The 20,938-nt window shown below is 45.6% G+C and overlaps 1 protein-coding gene across 5 annotated transcripts in view; it reads right to left on the bottom strand.

Annotated features, from left to right (window-relative positions):
• Nucleotides 1–7,091: 7,091 nt before the first annotated feature.
• Nucleotides 7,092–20,938, bottom strand: part of LOC110491833 (sterile alpha motif domain-containing protein 11) — a 97,727-nt gene continuing 83,880 nt past the window's right edge. For 4 of the 5 annotated variants that reach the window (XM_036946730.1, XM_036946729.1, XM_036946732.1 and 1 more), the window contains exons 8-13: nt 16,599–16,714; nt 15,999–16,077; nt 15,001–15,767; nt 9,938–10,068; nt 9,390–9,500; nt 7,092–8,951 (exon numbers count right to left, since the gene is read on the bottom strand). In XM_036946730.1, coding sequence (XP_036802625.1) covers nt 8,670–8,951; nt 9,390–9,500; nt 9,938–10,068; nt 15,001–15,767; nt 15,999–16,077; nt 16,599–16,714 — 1,486 coding nt within the window. In that variant the 3' untranslated portion in view covers nt 7,092–8,669. The remainder of the gene's footprint in view (nt 8,952–9,389; nt 9,501–9,937; nt 10,069–15,000; nt 15,768–15,998; nt 16,078–16,598; nt 16,715–20,938) is intronic. The other variant, XM_036946731.1, reaches the window with a different exon arrangement.

The following is a 20,938-nucleotide window of genomic DNA, read 5'->3' as shown; positions in this document are numbered from 1 at the left end:
TGTTTGACCAAATCATGGTTTTAGCCTCCTAAAAAAATATGATGTTTCGAGTGAGGTGAACAAACGTGCAGCTCGCACAGATGCGACCTAATATATATTTTCTACTCTCACATACAAGTCAAAGGGTCGCAAAATGCAACTAAATGGTTGCAGTCTGAAGTCCTGCATACATTGCCTGATACTTCTCGAGATCTGCCGACACTCACTACATTTGCTGTTGGGGCTGGCCAGTAAATGCCCTGGTAGACTCTCTTGTCGGATGCTCATGCTTACACTATGCCTGTCTTGGCCACTAGGAGGCTGTATTGAGTTACATAGAGGCCATCTACAGACTGTTGGCCAGCAGCACAGAAGCACAGTCTTAACACACCCACACTTACATACAAGAACACACACACACCGTGTAGTAGACTATTCAGCCCTGCCTCTATGGCAAGGATACAGCTCCCTTTCCGGGATGAGCATTCGGCCTCGCTCTTTTTGGAATATGACGTTACTTCCCTAATCCTGAGTCAGTAAAGCTGTATTAAAGTCGGTGTTAGTGCTCCCATTTCAGACTGGATCATTCTGAAGAAATGGACCAGGGGCCATAGTGTTGCCAAGCTGCCCTCTCAGCAAGACCGGAGAAACCTCTGTCCATGTTGTTGATGTCCCTACTTCTCTCTTTCTTTCTCTCTTTATCCTTAAATAAGAATTTGTTCTTAACTGACTTGCCTAGTTAAATAAAGGTTACATTTCTCTCTTCCCACTGTCTCTCTTTCCACTTTCTCTCACCTGTATTTTTCTCTTTATGCTTCTATTTTTCTCTCTCTATCCTTCTGTATTTCTCTCTTTCCTCGCTCTCTCTCTATCCATCTCCGTCTATCCCATCTCCCTTTCCATCTTCCTATATTTATCTCCCTCCCCCTTTCTCTCTCCTTCAATATTTCTCTCTCAGCTGTCACTCCCTTCTTCCTTTAGCCTCTGTGTCTGACCCTCTGCTCTGGGTCATCCACAGGACACGGGCATGGCAGGAGCCCTCTTTTACAGCTTTACAGTTGGATACACTCGAGGGGGGGAAAGAACCGTAGAGGTCGGAAGGAGAGAGGGAGAGAGTAGAGTGATGGAGCATTAGGGGAATTTTCTGCATCTGGTCCTCATTGTAGGGAGAGTCCCCGCAAAACGGCGTGCAGCTGCCGGCGAAATGCCGGCCCTCCCCTTCCTCACCCGACGGCCCGCCCGCCCCCTCCGGCCCCTTCCCTCTCACAGGAAGCGCAGCCTTGGATCCCGGTGGGGGTTCCTAATTCAAACCAGTCCACTGGAACTGCCAGAGGTGGCCACTCCCCACTACATTCCCCTCTGCTCTCCTCCAGCTCCCAGGGCTTAACTGGCTGCCCCTGAATGTCCTCCATATGCACACAAGCATGCACAGACACACACACAAGCATGCACAGACACACACACAAACATGCACAGACACACACACAAGCATGCACAGACACACACACAAGCATGCACAGACACACACACAAACATGCACAGACACACACACAAACATGCACAGACACACACACAAGCATGCACAGACACACACACAAACATGCACAGACACACACACAAACATGCACAGACACACACACAAACATGCACAGACACACACACAAACATGCACAGACACACACACAAACATGCACAGACACACCCACAAACATAAACAGACACACCCACAAACATAAACAGACACACACACAAACATGCACGCAAGTCCGCACACGCATGTTTGAGAGAATGTGAGGGGGAGAGTGTGAGGGGGAGAAGGCTGGTTTCTGTAAATGTTGGGGAATAAGTCATAGGTCGTATAGGGTCAGACAGGCATGTAGATCCCGCTGACCCTCCCAACCCCAGTGAGGGTGTGTTTCAAGTTTGAAAGTTTATTCGCCATGTGCACAGGATACAACAGGTGTAAAACATTACAGTAAAATTCTTATCTTGAGAGCTCTTTCCCAACAATACAGTGATAATAATAGTAATGTAGAAAAATGATAGATAATAATGATAGAAAATAGAATAAAAAGCATACTAGAATTTAGATTTAAGTTGAAGAAACACGCCATATACAGGTCCATGCCAGTAACTTATTCATTGTGCAGGGTACTGGAGTGGTTGATGTGGGTTTATTCATAAAAAGTTACTGGTAGTAGGATATACATGTAAACAGGGCTGAAAAGTGACTGGTTGTAGAAATATATACTAATGGTAATATGCAGTATACATATAAACATGCACAAAAGTGACCAGTAGCATGATAAAGCAGTTTGTGTATGTAAGTAGGAAAAAGAGGGAGGGAAGATGGGGAGAGATTGGGTGTTTTCTCTGAAAAGTATGCCACATTTTGGGAGCTCCTGGGCAGAGGAAGCGGCCACATTGGTGTTGCCATGTGTTACCGACCAATTAGGCCCTTCTCTGGGGCTGGGGAGTCTAGGTAATAAGGGGAGAAGTGAATCATGGGAAGAAATGGTTGAGGGAGGAAGTGAAAAAGGTTCTCAAAGGAAGTCCTTCCTCTCTCTCCCCCGGCCACCAGCATCTCATTAAACTCCACTTCAAAGTCCAGGGACCAGTCTGCAGTAGCCTCTGCTACACACACACACATTTTAAATACTTCATTTGAATCCACCAATCAAATTGACAAAAACAAGGATCCAAACATTTCAAAGGTCCCTGTATGCATGGCACTCAAGGGTACAGAAAGCACCTCCTTCTCCAAACAGCTAAGCTGGCCACGACAGCTGAAACACAGCAGTGCCTAGCCAATTGCTTTAGCCATCGTTTTTGTCAGGTCCGCAATCTGGAGGCCACGCCCTGCAAGCCTGTGTATGTGGCCGAGACTGCCAAATATCAGCACCGCCAGCTTGCACCTCCACCCGGGGCTGTCCAAGCATGCCACGAGGGGCTGGTTTATGCAGCTTCTCTGTAAAGGCCTGCTCCATGTAGCCACCCACTTCCGCAGTTAGCGCCTCCCCCCACAGCAACACTTTCTGGCGTATTTGGCACACAGGAAAACACATCAACATCAAACCAGCTTCCCCTTACACAACAATGTTTCTACATATGTGCTGTTGGTGAGACTACTTGTCTCTCCTTCCTGGCTATCAGGTCGACAAGGCGGTCATTTCTAGCAATGTACAAATCCTTGTATGAACACCAGCCATTCACAACACGGGCAAAGGACTCCATTACATTTGACTCATGTAGAATACAAATTGGGTCATGGTTTGCAGGGTACCAGAGTGCTAGATCATATTTTGTTGGTAGAACTTGCAGCCTCGCCTTAACAGTAAAGGTGAGAATGTCCTCACCAATGGCAGCATTCTGGTACATGGAATGGGAGACGGAGTGGTCAGCACAGTCCAGAGCAGCGTGTTTCCCCTGCAGCCTCAGGCCAGTCCAGTGCTACAGTAGCTGGATCCGTCTGATACAAAGGAGTGTTGTCCTGAATGTAAGATGAGATGTTCCATCATGGGTGACAGAAATCTCCACAACAACAACACACACACACTCATTAAAGCATAACATACACACACATATTAAAGTACAACATACATATTTAAGCACAGCAAAACTAGCCTTCAGACAAACTCACTCACACAGACAGGACACAGGTGGCCATTTTACAGAGGAATTTGTAGCTGTCTGAAGTGATGCCTGCCTGCTATCTCTAGGCTATTTTCTCTATTTAGGCTGCGAGGGAGTATAAGATGTGTGAAATTAGCTGTGGTAAACTGTAATGAGTATTTTGTGCCATGACTTTAATGTATTCTCAGCTCCATCCCCATGTAGGTTATAGGGACTTCAAAGGTGGTTAGGTTCTACCTACCTACCTGCATGAACATACCTCGGCGCTCATATTCATAAAACGTATCAGAATAAGAGAGCTGATCTAGGATCAGATCCCCCATGTTCATTTAAACTTATTCATTATAATCCACAATGAAAACGGATTCTAAATCCGCACTCCTATTCCGAGACACTATGAATAGCACCTGGTATGGCAACTGCTAGGCCTCCGACTGCAAGGCACTTGCAGGGGGTAGTGCATACGCCCCAGTACATCACTGGGGCCAAGTTTCTTGCCATCCAGGACCTCTATACCAGGTGGTATCAGAGGAAGGTCCGAAAAATTGCCAAAGAGTCATAGAGTGTTCTCTCTGCTACCGCACTGCAAACGGTACAGGAGCGCCAAGTCTGTGTCCAAAAGGCTTCTTAACAGCTTCTACCACCAAGCCATAAGACTCCTGAACAGCTAAGCAAATGGCTACCCGGACAATTTTACCCCATTTTACGCTGCTGCTACTCTCTGTTTATTATCTATGCATAGTCACTTTCACTCTACCTACATGTACATATTACCTCAATTACCTCGACTATATATCCTTGTTACTGTTATTTTATTGTTGCTCTTTAATTATTACATTTGTTCCCTTTGTATTTATTTGTTTGCTTCAATTTATTTAGTAAATACTTTCTTAACACTCATTTTTTCTTAACTGCGTTGTTGGTTAAAGGCTTGTAACTAAGCAATTCACTGTAAGTTCTACCACTGTGACAAATAACGTTTGATTTGAATACAGGCCCTGAAGTGTTCAAAGTGTACATTATAAGTGTATAACATTAAACCTATCTTTAAAGTTTTGTATCTGACTCTCATCCGTAAAGCCAAGTCCCAGCTAATGAGTATTACATTTTCACTGGTTCTTAAAATCCTATCTCTCCTTCCTCTTGCCAGACAAAAAGGAGGGCTCTGACGACGATGATGACCTTCTTCAAGAGCTGTCTGACCTGAGCAATGACGAGGGGCGGAGGAAGACCAAGATGGCGCCTCAGGTTTGTGGACGGGCTTCTCTCTTACAGTATTGGACAAATATGCACTTTTCACACTACTGAGGGGTGCGAGGCCAAGTTATACTTTGCTGGCCTGGTTATGTATTCACTGTAGTTACTGGAACCGTACTAGAAAGGACAAGCTGAAAAGACAAGCTGAAAAGAAACTAGCAGCGTACCAGCACAGAACGTTTTGGGTCGGCACACTAGTGTGAAAAGGGTATTGCAAGACACACAGGCCCGGTCCAGAAATGACCCCTAGCCACCTACCACTTTTGATTTGGCAGATCTGTAGGGAATATGATGGGTGTATGCAAAATGGTGATGGCTCCACCTAGCCTTCAAATTGAGCGCAGGGTAGCTGCCAACATATTGTTTACTTCTATCTTGTCTTTTATTAGGAAACCTGCCATTTTCTCCACTGAAATCAAACCCATTGTGGTCACAAATACCCACCATCACATGTCTGCATTTTAAATCCATTGCTGCCTGATATTAGCACTCATTATTTACTTGGGAAGTATTGTAGAGTGATTGTTTTCTACACATAGTCCAGTAGTCCAGACATTTTTCACTCTCACTTAAAGGGACAATCAGGGATTGGTACATCCTTTTTTTTAAACTTTTGCTTTGTTGTTTGAATCCCTGATTGCCCCTTCAAATGAATCCCTCATTCATGAGCTTCCTTCCTCAATAGATGGTGGTAATGGTGAGGATGACGATGTAAACTGGGTTAAAGCCTCCAAGGCGCCAATGCAGCTGTCCAGAGTTGGCCGAGGGAAATGAGGACTTGGAAGACCGAGAGAGAGAGACGGGGGTGGATAGGAGTAGAGCGTTGGCTAGTACATTTAGTCATTACTGCCTTCCTGTTGGACACTTTTCTACATTTATTTTATTTGACTTATTTTGGGGCGGCAGGGTAGCCTAGTGGTTAGAGCGTTGGACCAGAAGGTTGCAAGTTCAAATCCCCGAGCCGACAAGGTTCATATCTGTCGTTCTGCCCCTGAACAGGCAGTTAACCCACTGTTCCTAGGCCGTCATTGAAAATAAGAATTTGTTCTTAACTGACTTGCCTAGTTAAATAAAGGTAAAATAATATTTTGTTTTAGTTTGCTCCTTCAATGTGTACAGCACAAACATGTTCTTAAAGTTATTGTACATTACAAATAAATATTAAATACTTCTGAGACTACTTTGTTGGTTTCTGTGTGAAGTACCCTACTGATGCAATGCTTTCTCATTTCAGTGAACAGGATTATGTAGTGTAGTGGGTTGTAGCCAATAATTGCGTACATGAGCACCTGTGTTTCCCTGTTTGAACTTTGGTTTCCTGAGCATTTACCAGGATGGAATTTAGCAACGGACATTTGTTAGAAGAAAGGTATTGACTACACTGTGCTACACTATTCTATGGTGGGCTGGACCAGGCTGTGCTGGGTAAGGGGACAGAGGGAGGCTTCAACCCGCCAGGCGTGCCAGTCTTCTCTGCCTGCCAGGCGTGCCAGTCTTCTCTGCCCAGGCGGTGAAGCAGAAACAGACTGGCCTGTTTCCCTGCCAACCAAGCCCCCCGCACACTCCCTCCTCCACTCATTCCCTCTTTCCCCTCTCTCTAGGCACTTGTGTAGGTCTGAATGGACTGGATAGGTATAAGCAATATGGCCGACATTCCACCTTGCCTAGCAGCAAGACATAACTGATGCTGCGAACTTCCTTGACTAAAGCTCTCCTCTTTATGCAGTGTTTGCAGTGTTATTTTTGTGTGCATTCAGTACTTGTACATGATGGCAACCAGTTAAGTAGAGCTGAAGACCAAGCCAATGAAAGCCCAGGAGTGGCCCATAGGGGATAGATGGGTTTGACAGCTTCAGTGGAAACTCTGTTTTCTTTGTAGGCTAAAGGTGGGTGTGCTCACTCGCGTGTGCACTTCTCTTTGTGTGTACGTGTGTATGTAGGCGGAAGGGTCAGGTTTATCCCCACAGGCAGGGAGGCCTTGGCCTGCGGCTGAACCTCACACTGACAGCTGGTGTTGACCTGAACCATGCCCCCAGGGGTCCACTCCCCTGCAAACACACACACACACAACGACAGGGAAGAGCACACACACAGGGAAAAGCAGGGGATCGGATACTATCAGAATGTCACTGCTCCAACAAAGCAAGCGCACACCATCTAGCTGTCAGAGAAAACACACTACAAACGGTACTGATAAGTGAGGTGTAGAAGAAAGCAGTCGATCGTTTCCTTAGGATTTATTTTACCAAGTGGCGAATAGAAAAATAGGATCAAGACAAAACAGTGATGGGAAATCTAGACCATTTTAATTAATTGCTTACACGTAGTTAAAAAAAAAATCCTTAACAAATTCAAAGATTTGCATTTAGCTCTTTGTGCCTTTTCCCTGCAATCAAGGGAAAACCAAGTAAATGTTCTTTGGAATCCATTGTGAGGACTAAGTATTATACACATCTGTTCATCTAACTACAGCAAAAGTCCTATAAATATCATTTCCTAATTTATATTGCTGAAGTAGCATTTAAGATTGGGGCTTCTTTTAATGTCAAACATTTGAAGAAAAAAAACTACAAACAAAAAAGTTTGAAACAAAAGTACCACCAAAAGTTAGCAAGTCACATTTTGTTCAGTCATAAAGATTTTTCCCCATGCAACGACATAAAAAAAAAAAAATTAAATTGAAAGTACCATGTATGTAACCTACAGGATATTTTCAGCTTAAGCATGATTCTGTACAATTCGGCATGTTTGTATATCCCACAGTAGTTTAACACGATTATGCAATAACATTAGCCCTATGAGCCGAAGCCACCGTTTCGTCCCCATCCTGTATCAGTAACATTTGAGTGTGTCAGAGAAATAACTCTGCCTATAGGCCGATGGCTTATGGGCACAACTGTGGCATGTACCTAGAACACCTTGTATAAAGATTCCCCCTTGTTTCACCTTACAAGGAGTCTCCCTGGTCTTTTAAAGACAGTCATATGAGGTACTGGGCCCACTGGGATCTTTTATGTACCCCACCTCTCCCTAAGACTAGCAATTTTGCCCACAAAGCAACACAAAAAAAACACCAGAAACAAACATGGAATATCGTCTCTTATTTCACACATCTTTGGTTTTGGACTGTGGAATGCATAGTTGCAATAATGAAGGTTTTTTGGAGACCCTTTCAGTGTATGCTTTCACTCCAGCCTCCAGAATTCTCAGTTCCTCTGAGCTGTTTGGGCTCCTTAGACTGGGAGTGAGAAGAAAGGAGGGGAGGAAAAGAGCGAGAGAAAAGAGAGAAGAGGCGTCTCTCTTTTAAGTGCTGGGCGCCACCGAGTATGTTGGGGAGCAGACAGAGGGAGAGAGGGGCTTCCTTCTTCAGCCCAGGAAGAAAGAGTTTCCGGTAGCGTCTGTCTGACTCAGAAGAATGTCGTAGTTCTGGGGCTTTGCTCTTTCTTTGGCAAGCTGTCTGAGACCAGCTGTCTGCTCTCTCTCTCGCTCTCTTTCTCCCTCTGTCGCTTCATCACATCTCTCCCTCCAGCCCACTGTTACGTCTTTGGATTCTGCTCGGCTACAACCACAGTGGAACTTGAAGTTGATTGGGCTGCTTTGATTAGTCCTTTTAGTTCATTTTTATTTTGTTCACTTTTATATATATATATATATATATTTTTTTACAGTTTATTCCCCAAACCAAAGGGAGGTGTATGCCCAAAGGGGGAGGAAGGGGGTCAATTCAATGTCTGTTACAGAACTTTCTCTGTACCCATCTCCCTCCCTCCCTGTGCCTTCCCTGTGCAGCCAGTTGGATCCTACGAGGGGGTCTTGGCTGCCTCGTAGCCCCCCGACACAGAGCCGTTGGCGTTCTCCTGCTTGGGGGAGGAGTGACAGGCGGGCGGGGGGCCGCTGTAGGGGGAAGAGCTGCTGCTGGCGGAGGAGAGGGGCCGCAGTGGTAGCGCCAGGGGGGTGTCGGACGGCTGGAGGTCCCTGTCCGGGGGGCGCAGGGCAGATGGCGGGATCGCCGGCGGGAGCGCCAGCGGGAGGGCCAGCGGGAAGCTGGTCATGTAGAAGATTCTGCCAACGCGCCGTGCCACCTGAGGAGAGAGAGAGAGAGAACGCCACATGCCGAGGTTAAAGCTGCTCAGCTCACAGTCTACATCCCAAATGGGCCCTGGTCAAAAGTAGTGCACTATGTCGGGAATAGGGTGCAATTTGGGACAAACATCATGTCCTAGTGTTCTACTGTACCACCAGCCTGAGAGAGAGGAGAGGGTTAAGGGCTACAGTACGGTATGCCTGACAATCTGTGCACCGACAACAGGCCGCACATTTAGACGCTACACTATCTATCTGCTTTGGCTAACTACGATGCACTACTAGCTTCCATCACTCACAAACACACTCACACAATCACTTGAGGTTTACTCACACAAGAACAGTCTACTCATACAACAAAAATAGGAACTTTGAGGCTGCACACACACACTCCTGAGGTGATGGTCCTGAGTGTGTGGCCAGTCAGTGGTGTGTACCTGAGAGCGTATCTTAAGCGCCGGGCCCAGCTTCAGTCCCATGATGTTGAGCAGGTGCTCCTCCGTGAGCAGTGGGAGGGTCTCTCCGTCGATGGCCTGCTCCCGAAACACCTTCAGGAGAGACACAGCCACTTCAGCCAGGGCCGAGACAGACACACACACTCCTAAACACGCACAAACTCATGCATACACGCTCACACAGAGCATACACTCACACAGAGCTTGCATACACACTCACACCATTCTCAATATTCCAACAGAGTGTGTGTGTGTGTGTGTATTACATTAATAAGGGGACTGTGGTGCTGTGAGAGATAACAGTGGTCTTACAGCTATAAAATCAACTAGAAACCAACTCTACTAATAGTAGAACTTCTGATTGAGGTGACAATATTAGATACTCTGATCCCAAAGCCTTACTCTGCCCTACTCTGCTCTTCCACCAGCCTGACCCTGTTCCCTCTCTGTCTCTCCCTCTCTCTCTCTCTCTCTCTCTCTGGTTTAAAGGGTGGATAAACCAGTCCCTGCCATCCTGCTCTGGTCCTTACCTGGTTGTACTCGGCACAGCCGGCCAGGCCTCCCACGAAGCCACACACCTCCTCCACACTCCACTTTCTGATGTCCTCCACTGGGGGCGCCGCTGAGTCTTCGCCGTCCATGAACATACCACCCATACCACCTATGAGAGGAGAGAGGGTAGAGGGATGTTGTAAATGACTAAGTCATATTCATTAGTGTACTTTAAAAAAAATCTGTCCGTTTTCTTCTATTTGGTGCCTGATGAATACAACCCAGGACAGACCTTGACCAGCAGCTAGCATACACCCATTTCTCCAGCTAGCATACACCAATTTCTCCAGCTAGCATACACCCATTTCTCCAGCTAGCATACACCCATTTCTCCGTTTAATTTCTCGATCTCATTGTCCAAATCATGCAATTCTCTTTCACACACACACTTTTTCTCTCGGACTGTTGTTTTGTCCTCGCGGTTGTTTTGCAATTGTGTAAATGGACATTATATTTAATTGCTTTTAAAAATGTTTGCATTGAATCATATTTAATTTCACATTTAAAAGTGTACTTGATCCATGTTTGCTAATTCTCATTGTTGTTGTGCCTAACTACTCCCTCTCTCTTTTCTCCCCCCCACCTCTTCTTCCACATGGTTGTGGTGATAACCCTGTGTGTAGAGGGGTCAGGGGGGTCAGTGGCAGGGCCCCTTCCAGGGGGAGGTCTCCACGCTGCAGACACAGAAAGAGTACTGCTAATGTCTTTCATATGCTTTCCAAGGGGTGTGTGTGTGTGTGTGTGTGTGTGTGTGTGTGTGTGTGTGTGTGTGTGTGTGTGTGTGTGTGTGTGTGTGCGGCGTGTGTGTGCGTGTGTGTGTGTGTGTGTGTGCATGTGTGTGTGTGTGGTGTGTGCATGTGTGTGTGTGTGTGGTGTGTGCATGCACATTCGTGCATAGGTGCGTGTTGGTTCCCACTGTGAAACTGGCTGTTTTGCCTCTGCTTTCCTAAGCAGTTTCTGTCTGTGTTTTCAAACGTTCAAATCTCTCTCTATTTAATAACAGTCATTAGACACAGACAACTCAAACCAGGTTTCTAATTAACCCAAACAGAGTTGCTCTAATATGAAGGTTTGATTCTGTGTGTATTTGCGAGTTTAAGCTAGGGTGAATTCAAATGTCCTCCGGAGATTCAATGATTCAAGACCTCTTGGTGTAACAGTTAAGCGTTGTCTTGACATACGCTGTATTCGGATTCACGGCCAGTTCAGGACTACCCCCTACATTAGTGTCAGAAGTGGGATGGAGCCTGAGGCCATCTGAGAGGCATGTACACGTGAAGGACGTGGTATAGAGAAATGTGGGGATACACCCTCCCAAAGGACGGGGTAGTGTAGCGACCCTAACCCAACACCTAGCAAGCTTGTCAAGAGTGTCACGTGTTGGCTTGACAGTTGCTGGACCCAGGTGCAAGCACCGGTTGATGCTACCCCCCCGAATTCGCTACAATATACTTTCATGGTTGGTTTCATTAGGTTTCCATCCAGTTTGCTATATATTTCCATGCTAGTTTTCCAAAAGCTGCTTTTAAAAAATGCACATTTTCCCACCAGAGGTGATTTCTATCCAACTGACTTGTTCCAGATTAAAAAATGTGTGCGTCATAACGTAATGCACATAAAAAGATATTAGTCATGTAACTTTTAATTTACCGAAAAACAAAAACAAAAGTTTGATGTGTTTCCATTCTATTTTTATATCTGTCTATGTTTTTGGCACAAAAAAAGTCTGCGATAAACAGCAACTGTTCCCACTCTGGTCTTGGCGCTTTCACTCTGGCCAACAGCTCGCAGATCCAGTTTGGAGGGTACATGACGAGGATAAGAGCAAGATCATTTGTCAATTGGCAGCCAAGCACCGATCATCATGTCACCACCTTACAAAGAAAGACCCTCACTAGTTATTGGAAAGGTGCATCAAGCTCATCACCGTGTACTTTCACCACCCTGTGAAGTTCATCGTAACTTATTTCATCTGTAGCTTAATAAACTGAATGTTTTTCCAAGTCGCATTGGGAGGACTACACAACATAACATTGTTTGACTGCAAGTTTACTTCCACATGATGGTTATATTATCAATATTTGCACATAACGTTTCCGCTGGAATTGTCATCTATTTCACCCACAAAATAATTATCCCACCTTCTATAGCGTATTTTGTTTTGTTGACATTTGGAATGTTTACCGACAAATTTGCTGTTTCCAATAGGCCTGCCTGCATGTCGTGACATTTTTTATCCAACACGTACAGTCGTGGCCAAAAGATTTGAGAATCACTTAAGTCTGCTGCCTCAGTTTGTATGATGGCAATTTGCATATACTCCAGAATGTTATGAAGAGTGATCAGATGTATTGCAATTAATTGCAAAGTCCCTCTTTGCCATGCAAATGAACTGAATCCCCCAAAAACATTTCCACTGCATTTCAGCCCTGCCACAAAAGGACCAGCTGACATCATGTCAGTGATTCTCTCGTTAACACAGGTGTGAGTGTTCACGAGGACAAGGTTGGTGATCACTCTGTTATGCTGATTGAGTTCAAATAACAGACTGGAAGCTTCAAAAGGAGGGTGGGGCTTGGAAATATTGTTCTTCCTCTGTCAACCATGGTTACCTGCAAGGAAACACGTGCCGTCATCATTTCTTTGCACAAAAAGGGCTTCACAGGCAAGGATATTGCTGCCAGTAAGATTGCACATAAATCAACCATTTATCGGATCATTAAGAACTTCAAGGAGAGCAGTTTAATTGTTGTGAAGAAGGCTTCAGGGCACCCAAGAAAGTCCAGCAAGTGCCAGGACCGTCTCCTAAAGTTGATGCAGCTGCGGGATCGGGGCACCACCAGTAAAGAGCTTGCTCAGGAATGGCAGCAGGCAGTTGTGAGTGCATCTGCACGCACAGTGAGGCAAAGACTTTTGGAGGATAGCCTGGTGTCAAGAAGGGCAGCAAAGAAGACACTTCTCTCCAGGAAAAACATCAGGGACAGACTGATATTCTGCAAAGGCACGGGGATTGGACTGCTGAGGACTGGGGTAAAGTTATTTTCTCTGATGAATCCCCATTCCGATTGTTTGGGGCATTCAGAAAAAAGCTTGTCTGGAGAAGACAAGGTGAGCGCTACTGTCAGTCCTGTGTCATGCCAACAGTAAAGCATCCTGAGACCATTCATGTGTGGGGTTGCTTCTCCGTGAGCCAAGGGAGTGGGCTCACTCACAATTTTGCCTAAGAACACAGCCATGAATAAAGAATGGTACCAGCACATCCTCCGAGAGGAACAATTTGGTGACGAACAATGCCTTTTCCAGCATGATGGAGCACCTTGCCATAAGGCAAAACTGACAACTAAGTGGCTCAGGGAACAAAACATCATGCTGGAAAAAAACATATTTTGGGTCCATTGCCAGGAAACTCCCCAGACCTTAATCCCATTGAGAACTTGTGGTCAATCCTCAAGAGGCGGGTGGACAAACAAAACACCACAAATTCTGACAAACTCCAAGCATTGATTATGCAAGAATGGGCTGCCATCAGTCAGGATGTGGACCAGAAGTTAAATGACAGCATGCCAAGGTGGATTGCAGAGGTCTTGAAAAAGAAGTGTGCAAATATTGACTCTTTGCATCAACTTCATGTAATTGTCAATAAAAGCCTTTGACACTTATGAAATGCTTGTAATTATACTTAAGTATTCCATAGTAACATCTGACAAAAATATCTAAAGACACTGAAGCGGCAAACTTTGTGTAAATTAATATTTGTGTCATTCTCAAAACATTATTGTACATTACTCTCATAAAAAGGTTGGATGGTACATTAATCTCATAAAAAGGTTGGATGGTAAATGGAAGACCCATTTGTGATCAAGCTTTAACATCCTGACTAACGTCTTGAGATGTTTCTTCAATATATCCACATAATTTTCAGTCCTCATGATGCCATCTATTTTGTGAAGTGCACCAGTCCCTATTGCAGCAAAGCACCCCCACAACATGATGCTGCCACCCCCGTGCTTCAGGGTTGGGATGGTGTCTTCGGCTTGCCAGCCTCCCCCTTTTTCCTCCAAACATAATGATGGTCATTATGGCCAAGCAGATCTATTTTTGTTTCATCAGACCAGAGGACATTTCTCCCAAAAGTATGATCTTTGTCGCCATGTGCAGTTGCAAACCGTAGTCTGTTTTTTTATGGCAGTTTTGGAGCAGTGGCTTCTTCCTCGCTGAGAGGCCTTTCAGGTTATGTCGATATAGGACTTGTTTTACTGTGGATGTAGATACCTTTGAACCCGTTTCCTCCAGCATCTTCACAAGGTCCTTTGCTTTCGTGGGATTGATTTGTACTCTTCACACAAAAGTACATTCATCTCTAGGAGACAGAACACGTTTCCTTCCTGAGCTCTATGAAGGTTGTGTGGTCCCATGGTGTTTATACTTGCATACTATTGTTTGTACAGATGAATGTGGAACCTTCAGGCATTTGGAAATTGCTTCCAAGGATGAACCAGTCTACAATTTATTTTCTGAGGTCTTGGCTGATTTCTTATGATTTTCTGATCTTATGAGTTTGAAGGTAGGCCTTGAAATACATCCACAGGTACACCTCCAATTGACACAAACGATGTCAATTAGCCTATCAGAAGCTTCTAAAGCCATGACATAATTTTCTGGAATTTTCCAAGCTGTTTAAAGGCACAGTCAACTTATTGTATGTAAACCTCTGACCCACTGGAATTGTGATACAGTGAAATAATCTATCTGTAAACAATTGTTGGAAAAATGACTTGTGTCATTATAGTTTGTTAGCAAGAAATTTGTGGAGTGGTTGAAAAATGAGTTTTAATGACTCCAACCTAAGTGTATGCAAACTTCCGACAACTGTAGCTGTTATCATTGCATACCACTTCTCTCAAATGCAGTTGTTTTTAGCTAGCATGCTAACGCCCATGAAGATCGGTTGGTTGCATGGCTAGCCAAATAGCATTCACAGGTTTCAGTCGGAGTAACATTTAAGTGTGATGGAGTTGGTTGGTGTGTGTGTATTACTCACCGGTGTGGAAGTAGGGGCTGGTATATGGGAATCCAAAGGGCAGAGACTGGTCGTGGAGCCCTTGCAGAGGGGGCATGGTGCCAGGTGGAAAGTGGTACTTAACATCGCTCTTACTCAGCCCTGGGGTGAAGAGGTGGTGGCTAGGTGGTGATTCTGCGTCCGCCGAACTACAGGGGGCACTGAGCCGACCTTCGCCCTCGCCCGCCTCCTTGGCACCGTCACACCCCCCCTTCCTGCCGCTCTCTTTCCCCCTGTCCCTGTGAAGCCCATGCCCCTCAGTGGCCTTGCCATCCGAGCCCTTGTGCCTATCCGAGCCCATCTCCGTCTCGCTGTCCGAGTCCTTCATCTCATCATCGTGACCGTCCGCGTCTCCCTCCCTCCCTCGGCATTCCCTTTCTTGGTGCTCTCCCCCTCTGGGCTGCTGGGGGCCATTCCTGGAGGCCCCCTTCCTTAATCCACCCCGAGCCCCGCAGCTTTGTCCCTGGGTGTCTTTGGACGTTGTGGCCCCTGAGGGCCCCTGGTGGTTGAGAGAGAGCAGGGGGCTGTTGGTGTGTCGGAGCACCAGCATGGCGTTTTGGCGTCGGCTGAGTTCCTCGTGGAGGGGGTGTCCCTCGGGCAGGTGGTGAAGGCTGCGCAGGGCAGGGTGGTCCAGGGGGAGGCCATGGGCTAGGCCCAGGGGGTCGGAGCTCCCCAGCACACGCTGCTGCTGCTGCCTGTGAAGACTCTCCAGCTCCTTGTGTCTGAGCAACTCTGCTGACATCTCCAACCTGGGACCGGACATAGATGAGAGAGGTTAGAGACAATGTTATCACACAGACTAAACATAATTTTAGTACATAGACACACACATTAAGCTACAGCCTTGACATCACACACACACACACACACACACACACACACACACACACACACACACACACACACACACACACACACACACACACACACACACACACACACACACACACACACAACAGCACAAGAAGACAATGACAAACCTGGCAAGGTTCTGCTTCCGAAGCATCTCCTGTTGCCGGGCAAACATCTCAGCTTGGGCAGGCTGGAGAAAACCATAGCCTGAGGGAAATACATAAAAAACACAGTGATGAGCACACACACTCATTAAGAGATTTCTGACATACACTACAAATGGGGTTTTAAAATACAATGAGATAGACCCCCTGTTAAATACCAATGCCTCACAAAGTATCAGGTACAAATACATTCCTTAAATGATAAAAGTCTCTATAATGATGTTAGTCAAAAAGCACAAAAGACATGAATTTCATTGAACATTTTTCCATTTACATTTGAGTGGGAACGCAGCTAATGCTGTTTGAAGTGTCTACCATAGGCCAATCTTTCTTGTTGGATTCAATCTGTATTGCAAAAGTATTGCGGAAGCCCCATGTTATAGCTCGGTTGAAATTTCAAGGCAGTGTTCCCGCATTCGTGGAGACTGCATTCACGGTAAACGCTGTATATGGCCAGTCAATCGGAATTACCTTGAATCCAGCCCTAACTCACCATTAATACTGTAAGTGTAGGACCTATATTCATTTCTGTAATTAGCCTGCTAGCATTAGCATCCGACTTACTTGGGGCCTGGCACAAGGCAGAGGGCATGCCCAGGAAGGGTGGCCGCAGGTGGGGTCCCAACGCGATGTGAGGAGCGTTCTGGGGGGACAGCAAAGGTGGGGGATGGGACATCTCCCTGTGGACACACAGAAACAAAAACACGCCACATGTAGCACTAGAACCGCTAGCCCTTTCAGCCTAAGTACCCGCTAGAGAACGCTGTAAGGGGGCCCACTTTAAAATACACATCAGATGAATCTACTTTGTTTTTATCAACCTAAATAAAGAACATCAAACACGTTTTTTATTGATTGAATGTAGTCATATCTTAACACTATTTTGTTTATTTTAAATAGTTGTATATTGTATATTTTGATGTACATAAAATGCATGTGCAGTGTTATTCTACAAAGGCCTAGTGCAACACATAGCATATTTTTGTTTTCCTTACCATAAAAATGTAACAATGTAACACATATGATCAATTGTATTTGTAGATTCAATTAGAAATAGAGTTATAGTATGTAATACGGTCGAATGATTTGCTGTAAACACTAGCGCCAAGCTTAATAAATATTGCCTGACAACTCACAGCTCAAGCGATCGCTATATACATTCATTTTAAAACTTCTATCCTAGAAGTTGTTTGTGTGAATTCAAAATGAGTCACGTTGTACAAAACAAATTCCTCAGCGATTGGATCGTCTCTAACAAAACGAACCTTTCAGAGTATCAAAGTTGATAATGTCATCATGTAGGCCAGCTCTGGCCCAAACCATCGGTTTCCGGCACCAATCAGAACGGTCAGAATAGGTTTGTATTCTAGAAATTGCTGGGGAGGGAGGCAAATCCAAACTCATTGTGGAGGAGAGACATCACTTGGCCGGAGCGATGTGGATGGGTAGCCAGGCAATAATAAATATTGCATAAAAAAATGTTCTGAATTAATTACAGAAAGAAATATTTGGGGAAATATATCCATGAAAATATATGAAAACAAGAGTCATTTATTGATAGTATTGGACCCTGTACTGTGCCCTTACCCATGCCTTTTCGCATGAATCAATCTGGTCTTCTCTTCTCTATTAATGCTCCTGATTTCACAGTCAGCACATAGCTTCTGTGCTTTTTGTGGGCAAGATCCAAAAACAATTTGGTTGCGCTGCACACAGTTTTCATGGGCCTTGTTCCGTGTGCACCTGCCGACCTGGCAATGTTTTTTCTTTTCTCTCCAATGTGTGAGCTGTGAGAAGGATGCTTTTCTCAGTTAGACTTGTTCTGTTCTTTCCTAGGTGAGGCTCAAGCATCTCATGCTCAAAGTCAACGTCAATATCTGCAATGTTGTCGGCGTCCATTCATTTGGTTCAACGTGCCATTGTGAACAAGACACGTTATGCGTTTTACTCCGTGTCTGATTTGAATCTCGCCGAGGGGAGATTACATATCCTTTCCAGCCTTTCATAATAAAATAATTTGACTGCCCACAATGGCCAGTTCTTCATCATCATTACACTATTGTTCTGAATTCAATCACCGTCTTCACCCTCCTTATCATTCAAATTGAATCACCCTCTTCCTCATCCTCATCATTCAGTTCGTTCAAATTCAATTGTGAAGTAACGAGTAAAAATGATCCGTTTCACCCAATCATCCATTTTCGCCATTCATTAAATCAGTGAGGGGAGAGACACATTACAGAGCATTTGTCTTGGCCCCTTAAAGGTTCAATGCAGCTGTTTTTATCTCAGTATCAAATCATTTCTGGGTAACAATTAAGTACCTTACTCTGATTGTTTTCAATTAAAATGGTCAAAAAGAAACTAAAATAGGTTCTTAGCAAAGAGCAATTTCTCAAGCAAGAATTTTGCTGGGACTGTCTGGGAGTGGTCTGAGTGGGGAGGGGAAAACTGAAAACTAGCTGTTATTGGCAGAGATGTTTGGAACTCTCTTCCTTATTGCTCTATTGACTAATTTATGATGTCACCAGGCAGGCCAAAACGCCATCCCATCAAAACAGGCAGAAATGTCAGGCTGTCTTTTCAAACACTTAAAAAGGGCATTATCATAATTTTCTAAATTTCACAGTATTATTCTAACCTCATAGTGTGGAAATAAAAATATAAAACACAGGAGAATGACATTTTTGACTGCACTGGGCCTTTAAGGTAGTAATAGGTGTGGGGGAAAAAATGGTAAACAGGTAAAATACTTTTGTTTGCGATGAAAAAATTCTGACAACTGAGCAATGTCAAACGTCAGTGGCCGTTGGCCTATGACAGTTCTAGTGTTAAACCAACAGACATAAACAGTTAAAGCTACACTCAAACAATGAAACAAATGGGATCATAACTGGCATGGACCCTCAAACAGATCTTTTCACTGTAATATTCAGCTCTTACTCGAACATTCAATGCATAGGGTATGGAACAGTTAGTGAGACCTAAAACCCCTAGACTTAGATGGAGTAGACTTAATCCCTGTCTAGTTGGTTTCGTAACGGTACTATAGAGTGTATAGCAGTGAGTATGATGGTTTGAGGTGAAAGACGGTATCTATAGTGGGTCTCCAGGACCAGGTTTTGTAGTGTATTTTGGTAACTGAGCCCTGGCTAGCTACACGCTCTCCTCCTGGTTTATTTATAACTACAGCCACAGGAGGCTCCCGTGTCGCCATAGCCCCCTCGTCAGTCTTGCCACGGCGCAAAGACCGCCGCTGGCCATGTTTGTACCCTGAGCTTTAGTCTCCCTCAGTTCCCCTCCTACTCAACCACACACACACACACACACACACACACACACACACACACACACACACACACACACACACACACACACACACACACACACACACACACACACACACACACACACCAACACCCACACACACAATTACATAATGAGGGCTGAATACACAATAGGAGTGTGTCATGCTTCGACAGCTGGGGCGGCCCCCGCGTCTCGACTGGGGCCACGGGCTGAAGGACCTTCTAATTAACACTCATCCTCCTCTCTTCTCTCCTTTTATCCCGCACCTTCTCCCTCTCTCCGTCTCCGGGCCGTATTGAGCCAGTGAAAAGGCGGCCGTGTCCTGCAAACCCTATTCATGAAAAGGCCTCTCTATTATGTGCCTCTCCTTTTGTCATCTTTCTGAGCAAAGAAAAGCTCCTCTCGCTCTTTCTTTCTGTACCTCTCTCTCCTTCTCTTTCTTTCACTCCCTGGTCTGTCTCTTGTCCCAAATGAACAGGGGAAACTTGAGGTAGGAGGAAAAGAGGGGTTGGTGGATGGAGGAGGTAGAGGGGAGAAATAAGAATATGTTTTTCAGCTTGGTGTGTTTCAGGGAGAATGTGGAAGTGTCACAGGGTACTGGTGGTGTGTGGTGATCTGTTGATTTGGTTTATGTGTCTCCCGGCAAAACCATTTGGGCTTTCCTGCACACACACACAAAGACACACAGGCACACGCACAAACTCAATCTTGTGCAATCGTGCCAAATATCATCAGTTTGCTGCTTTGGAGATGTGACTGATATGTAGTACACATCATGGTGGTGAATACAACCAAAAAAGACCCACATTTGAATGGGACGACAGCTATTGTTTTTGAATGGTTGTGTTGAAAATCAACTAGCGCCTGCATGTCTCTGCCCATACACATACAGCGGAGAGAGTGAGAAAGGGAGAGAGGGAGAGAGAGAGAGGGGAGATGGAGAAAGAGAGCGAGAGGAACAGCAAGGGGGGTACACTCACCGAGCCAACAGCAAGGGGGGGGGACATATATTGATCGCCGGCCCACCGCTGAAATGTTAATGCTAATCGTATAACCGCTCTCTCTGGCAGAGCCTCGCACTCCGATGGCAGCTCCAATTAATCTTGGGGAAGGGCCGGGGCCGCGTGACCCCGGGGCCCGCTAGCCTGGGCCCGCCGCTGCTTATGTAATTACACCGCCCAGTGTGTAATCACCTGGCCTAATCCCTCGGGGCTAGCAATTAGCCTGGGCCACGTACAGCTACGCTAGGCTAGGACCCCTGCATGCCAAACCCCCATTCATTCCACCCCCTCCCCTCCCCCGCGCCGCCTAGCCTAGCGTCAGCGCCAGCCCGGAGATGAATAACGGTCAATTAAAGCTGCATGACTGAGGCCGTTAGGCGTCCGCTGCACCATAATTAGGCCTAATCATGGGGGGGGGGGGGGGCGCAAGGGAGAGACGGAGGGAGAAGGGTTGGGAGGTGAGAGAGAGAGGGAGCCAGACGTGCTCTCTCTCCTTTTATAGGAAGCAATTTCGGGAGAAGGAGGCAGCTATTAACCGGTGTGCTCCTGGCATGGGCCCTGTGTGTGTGGTGTGTGCATGTCTGCCTGTGTGTG

Source organism: Oncorhynchus mykiss, chromosome 16 (assembly GCF_013265735.2).
Source record: "Oncorhynchus mykiss isolate Arlee chromosome 16, USDA_OmykA_1.1, whole genome shotgun sequence".
In the NCBI taxonomy this organism is placed as follows: domain Eukaryota; kingdom Metazoa; phylum Chordata; class Actinopteri; order Salmoniformes; family Salmonidae; genus Oncorhynchus; species Oncorhynchus mykiss.
Note: the sequence above shows the minus strand (reverse complement) of the source record. Positions and strands in the feature narration are given on the sequence as shown.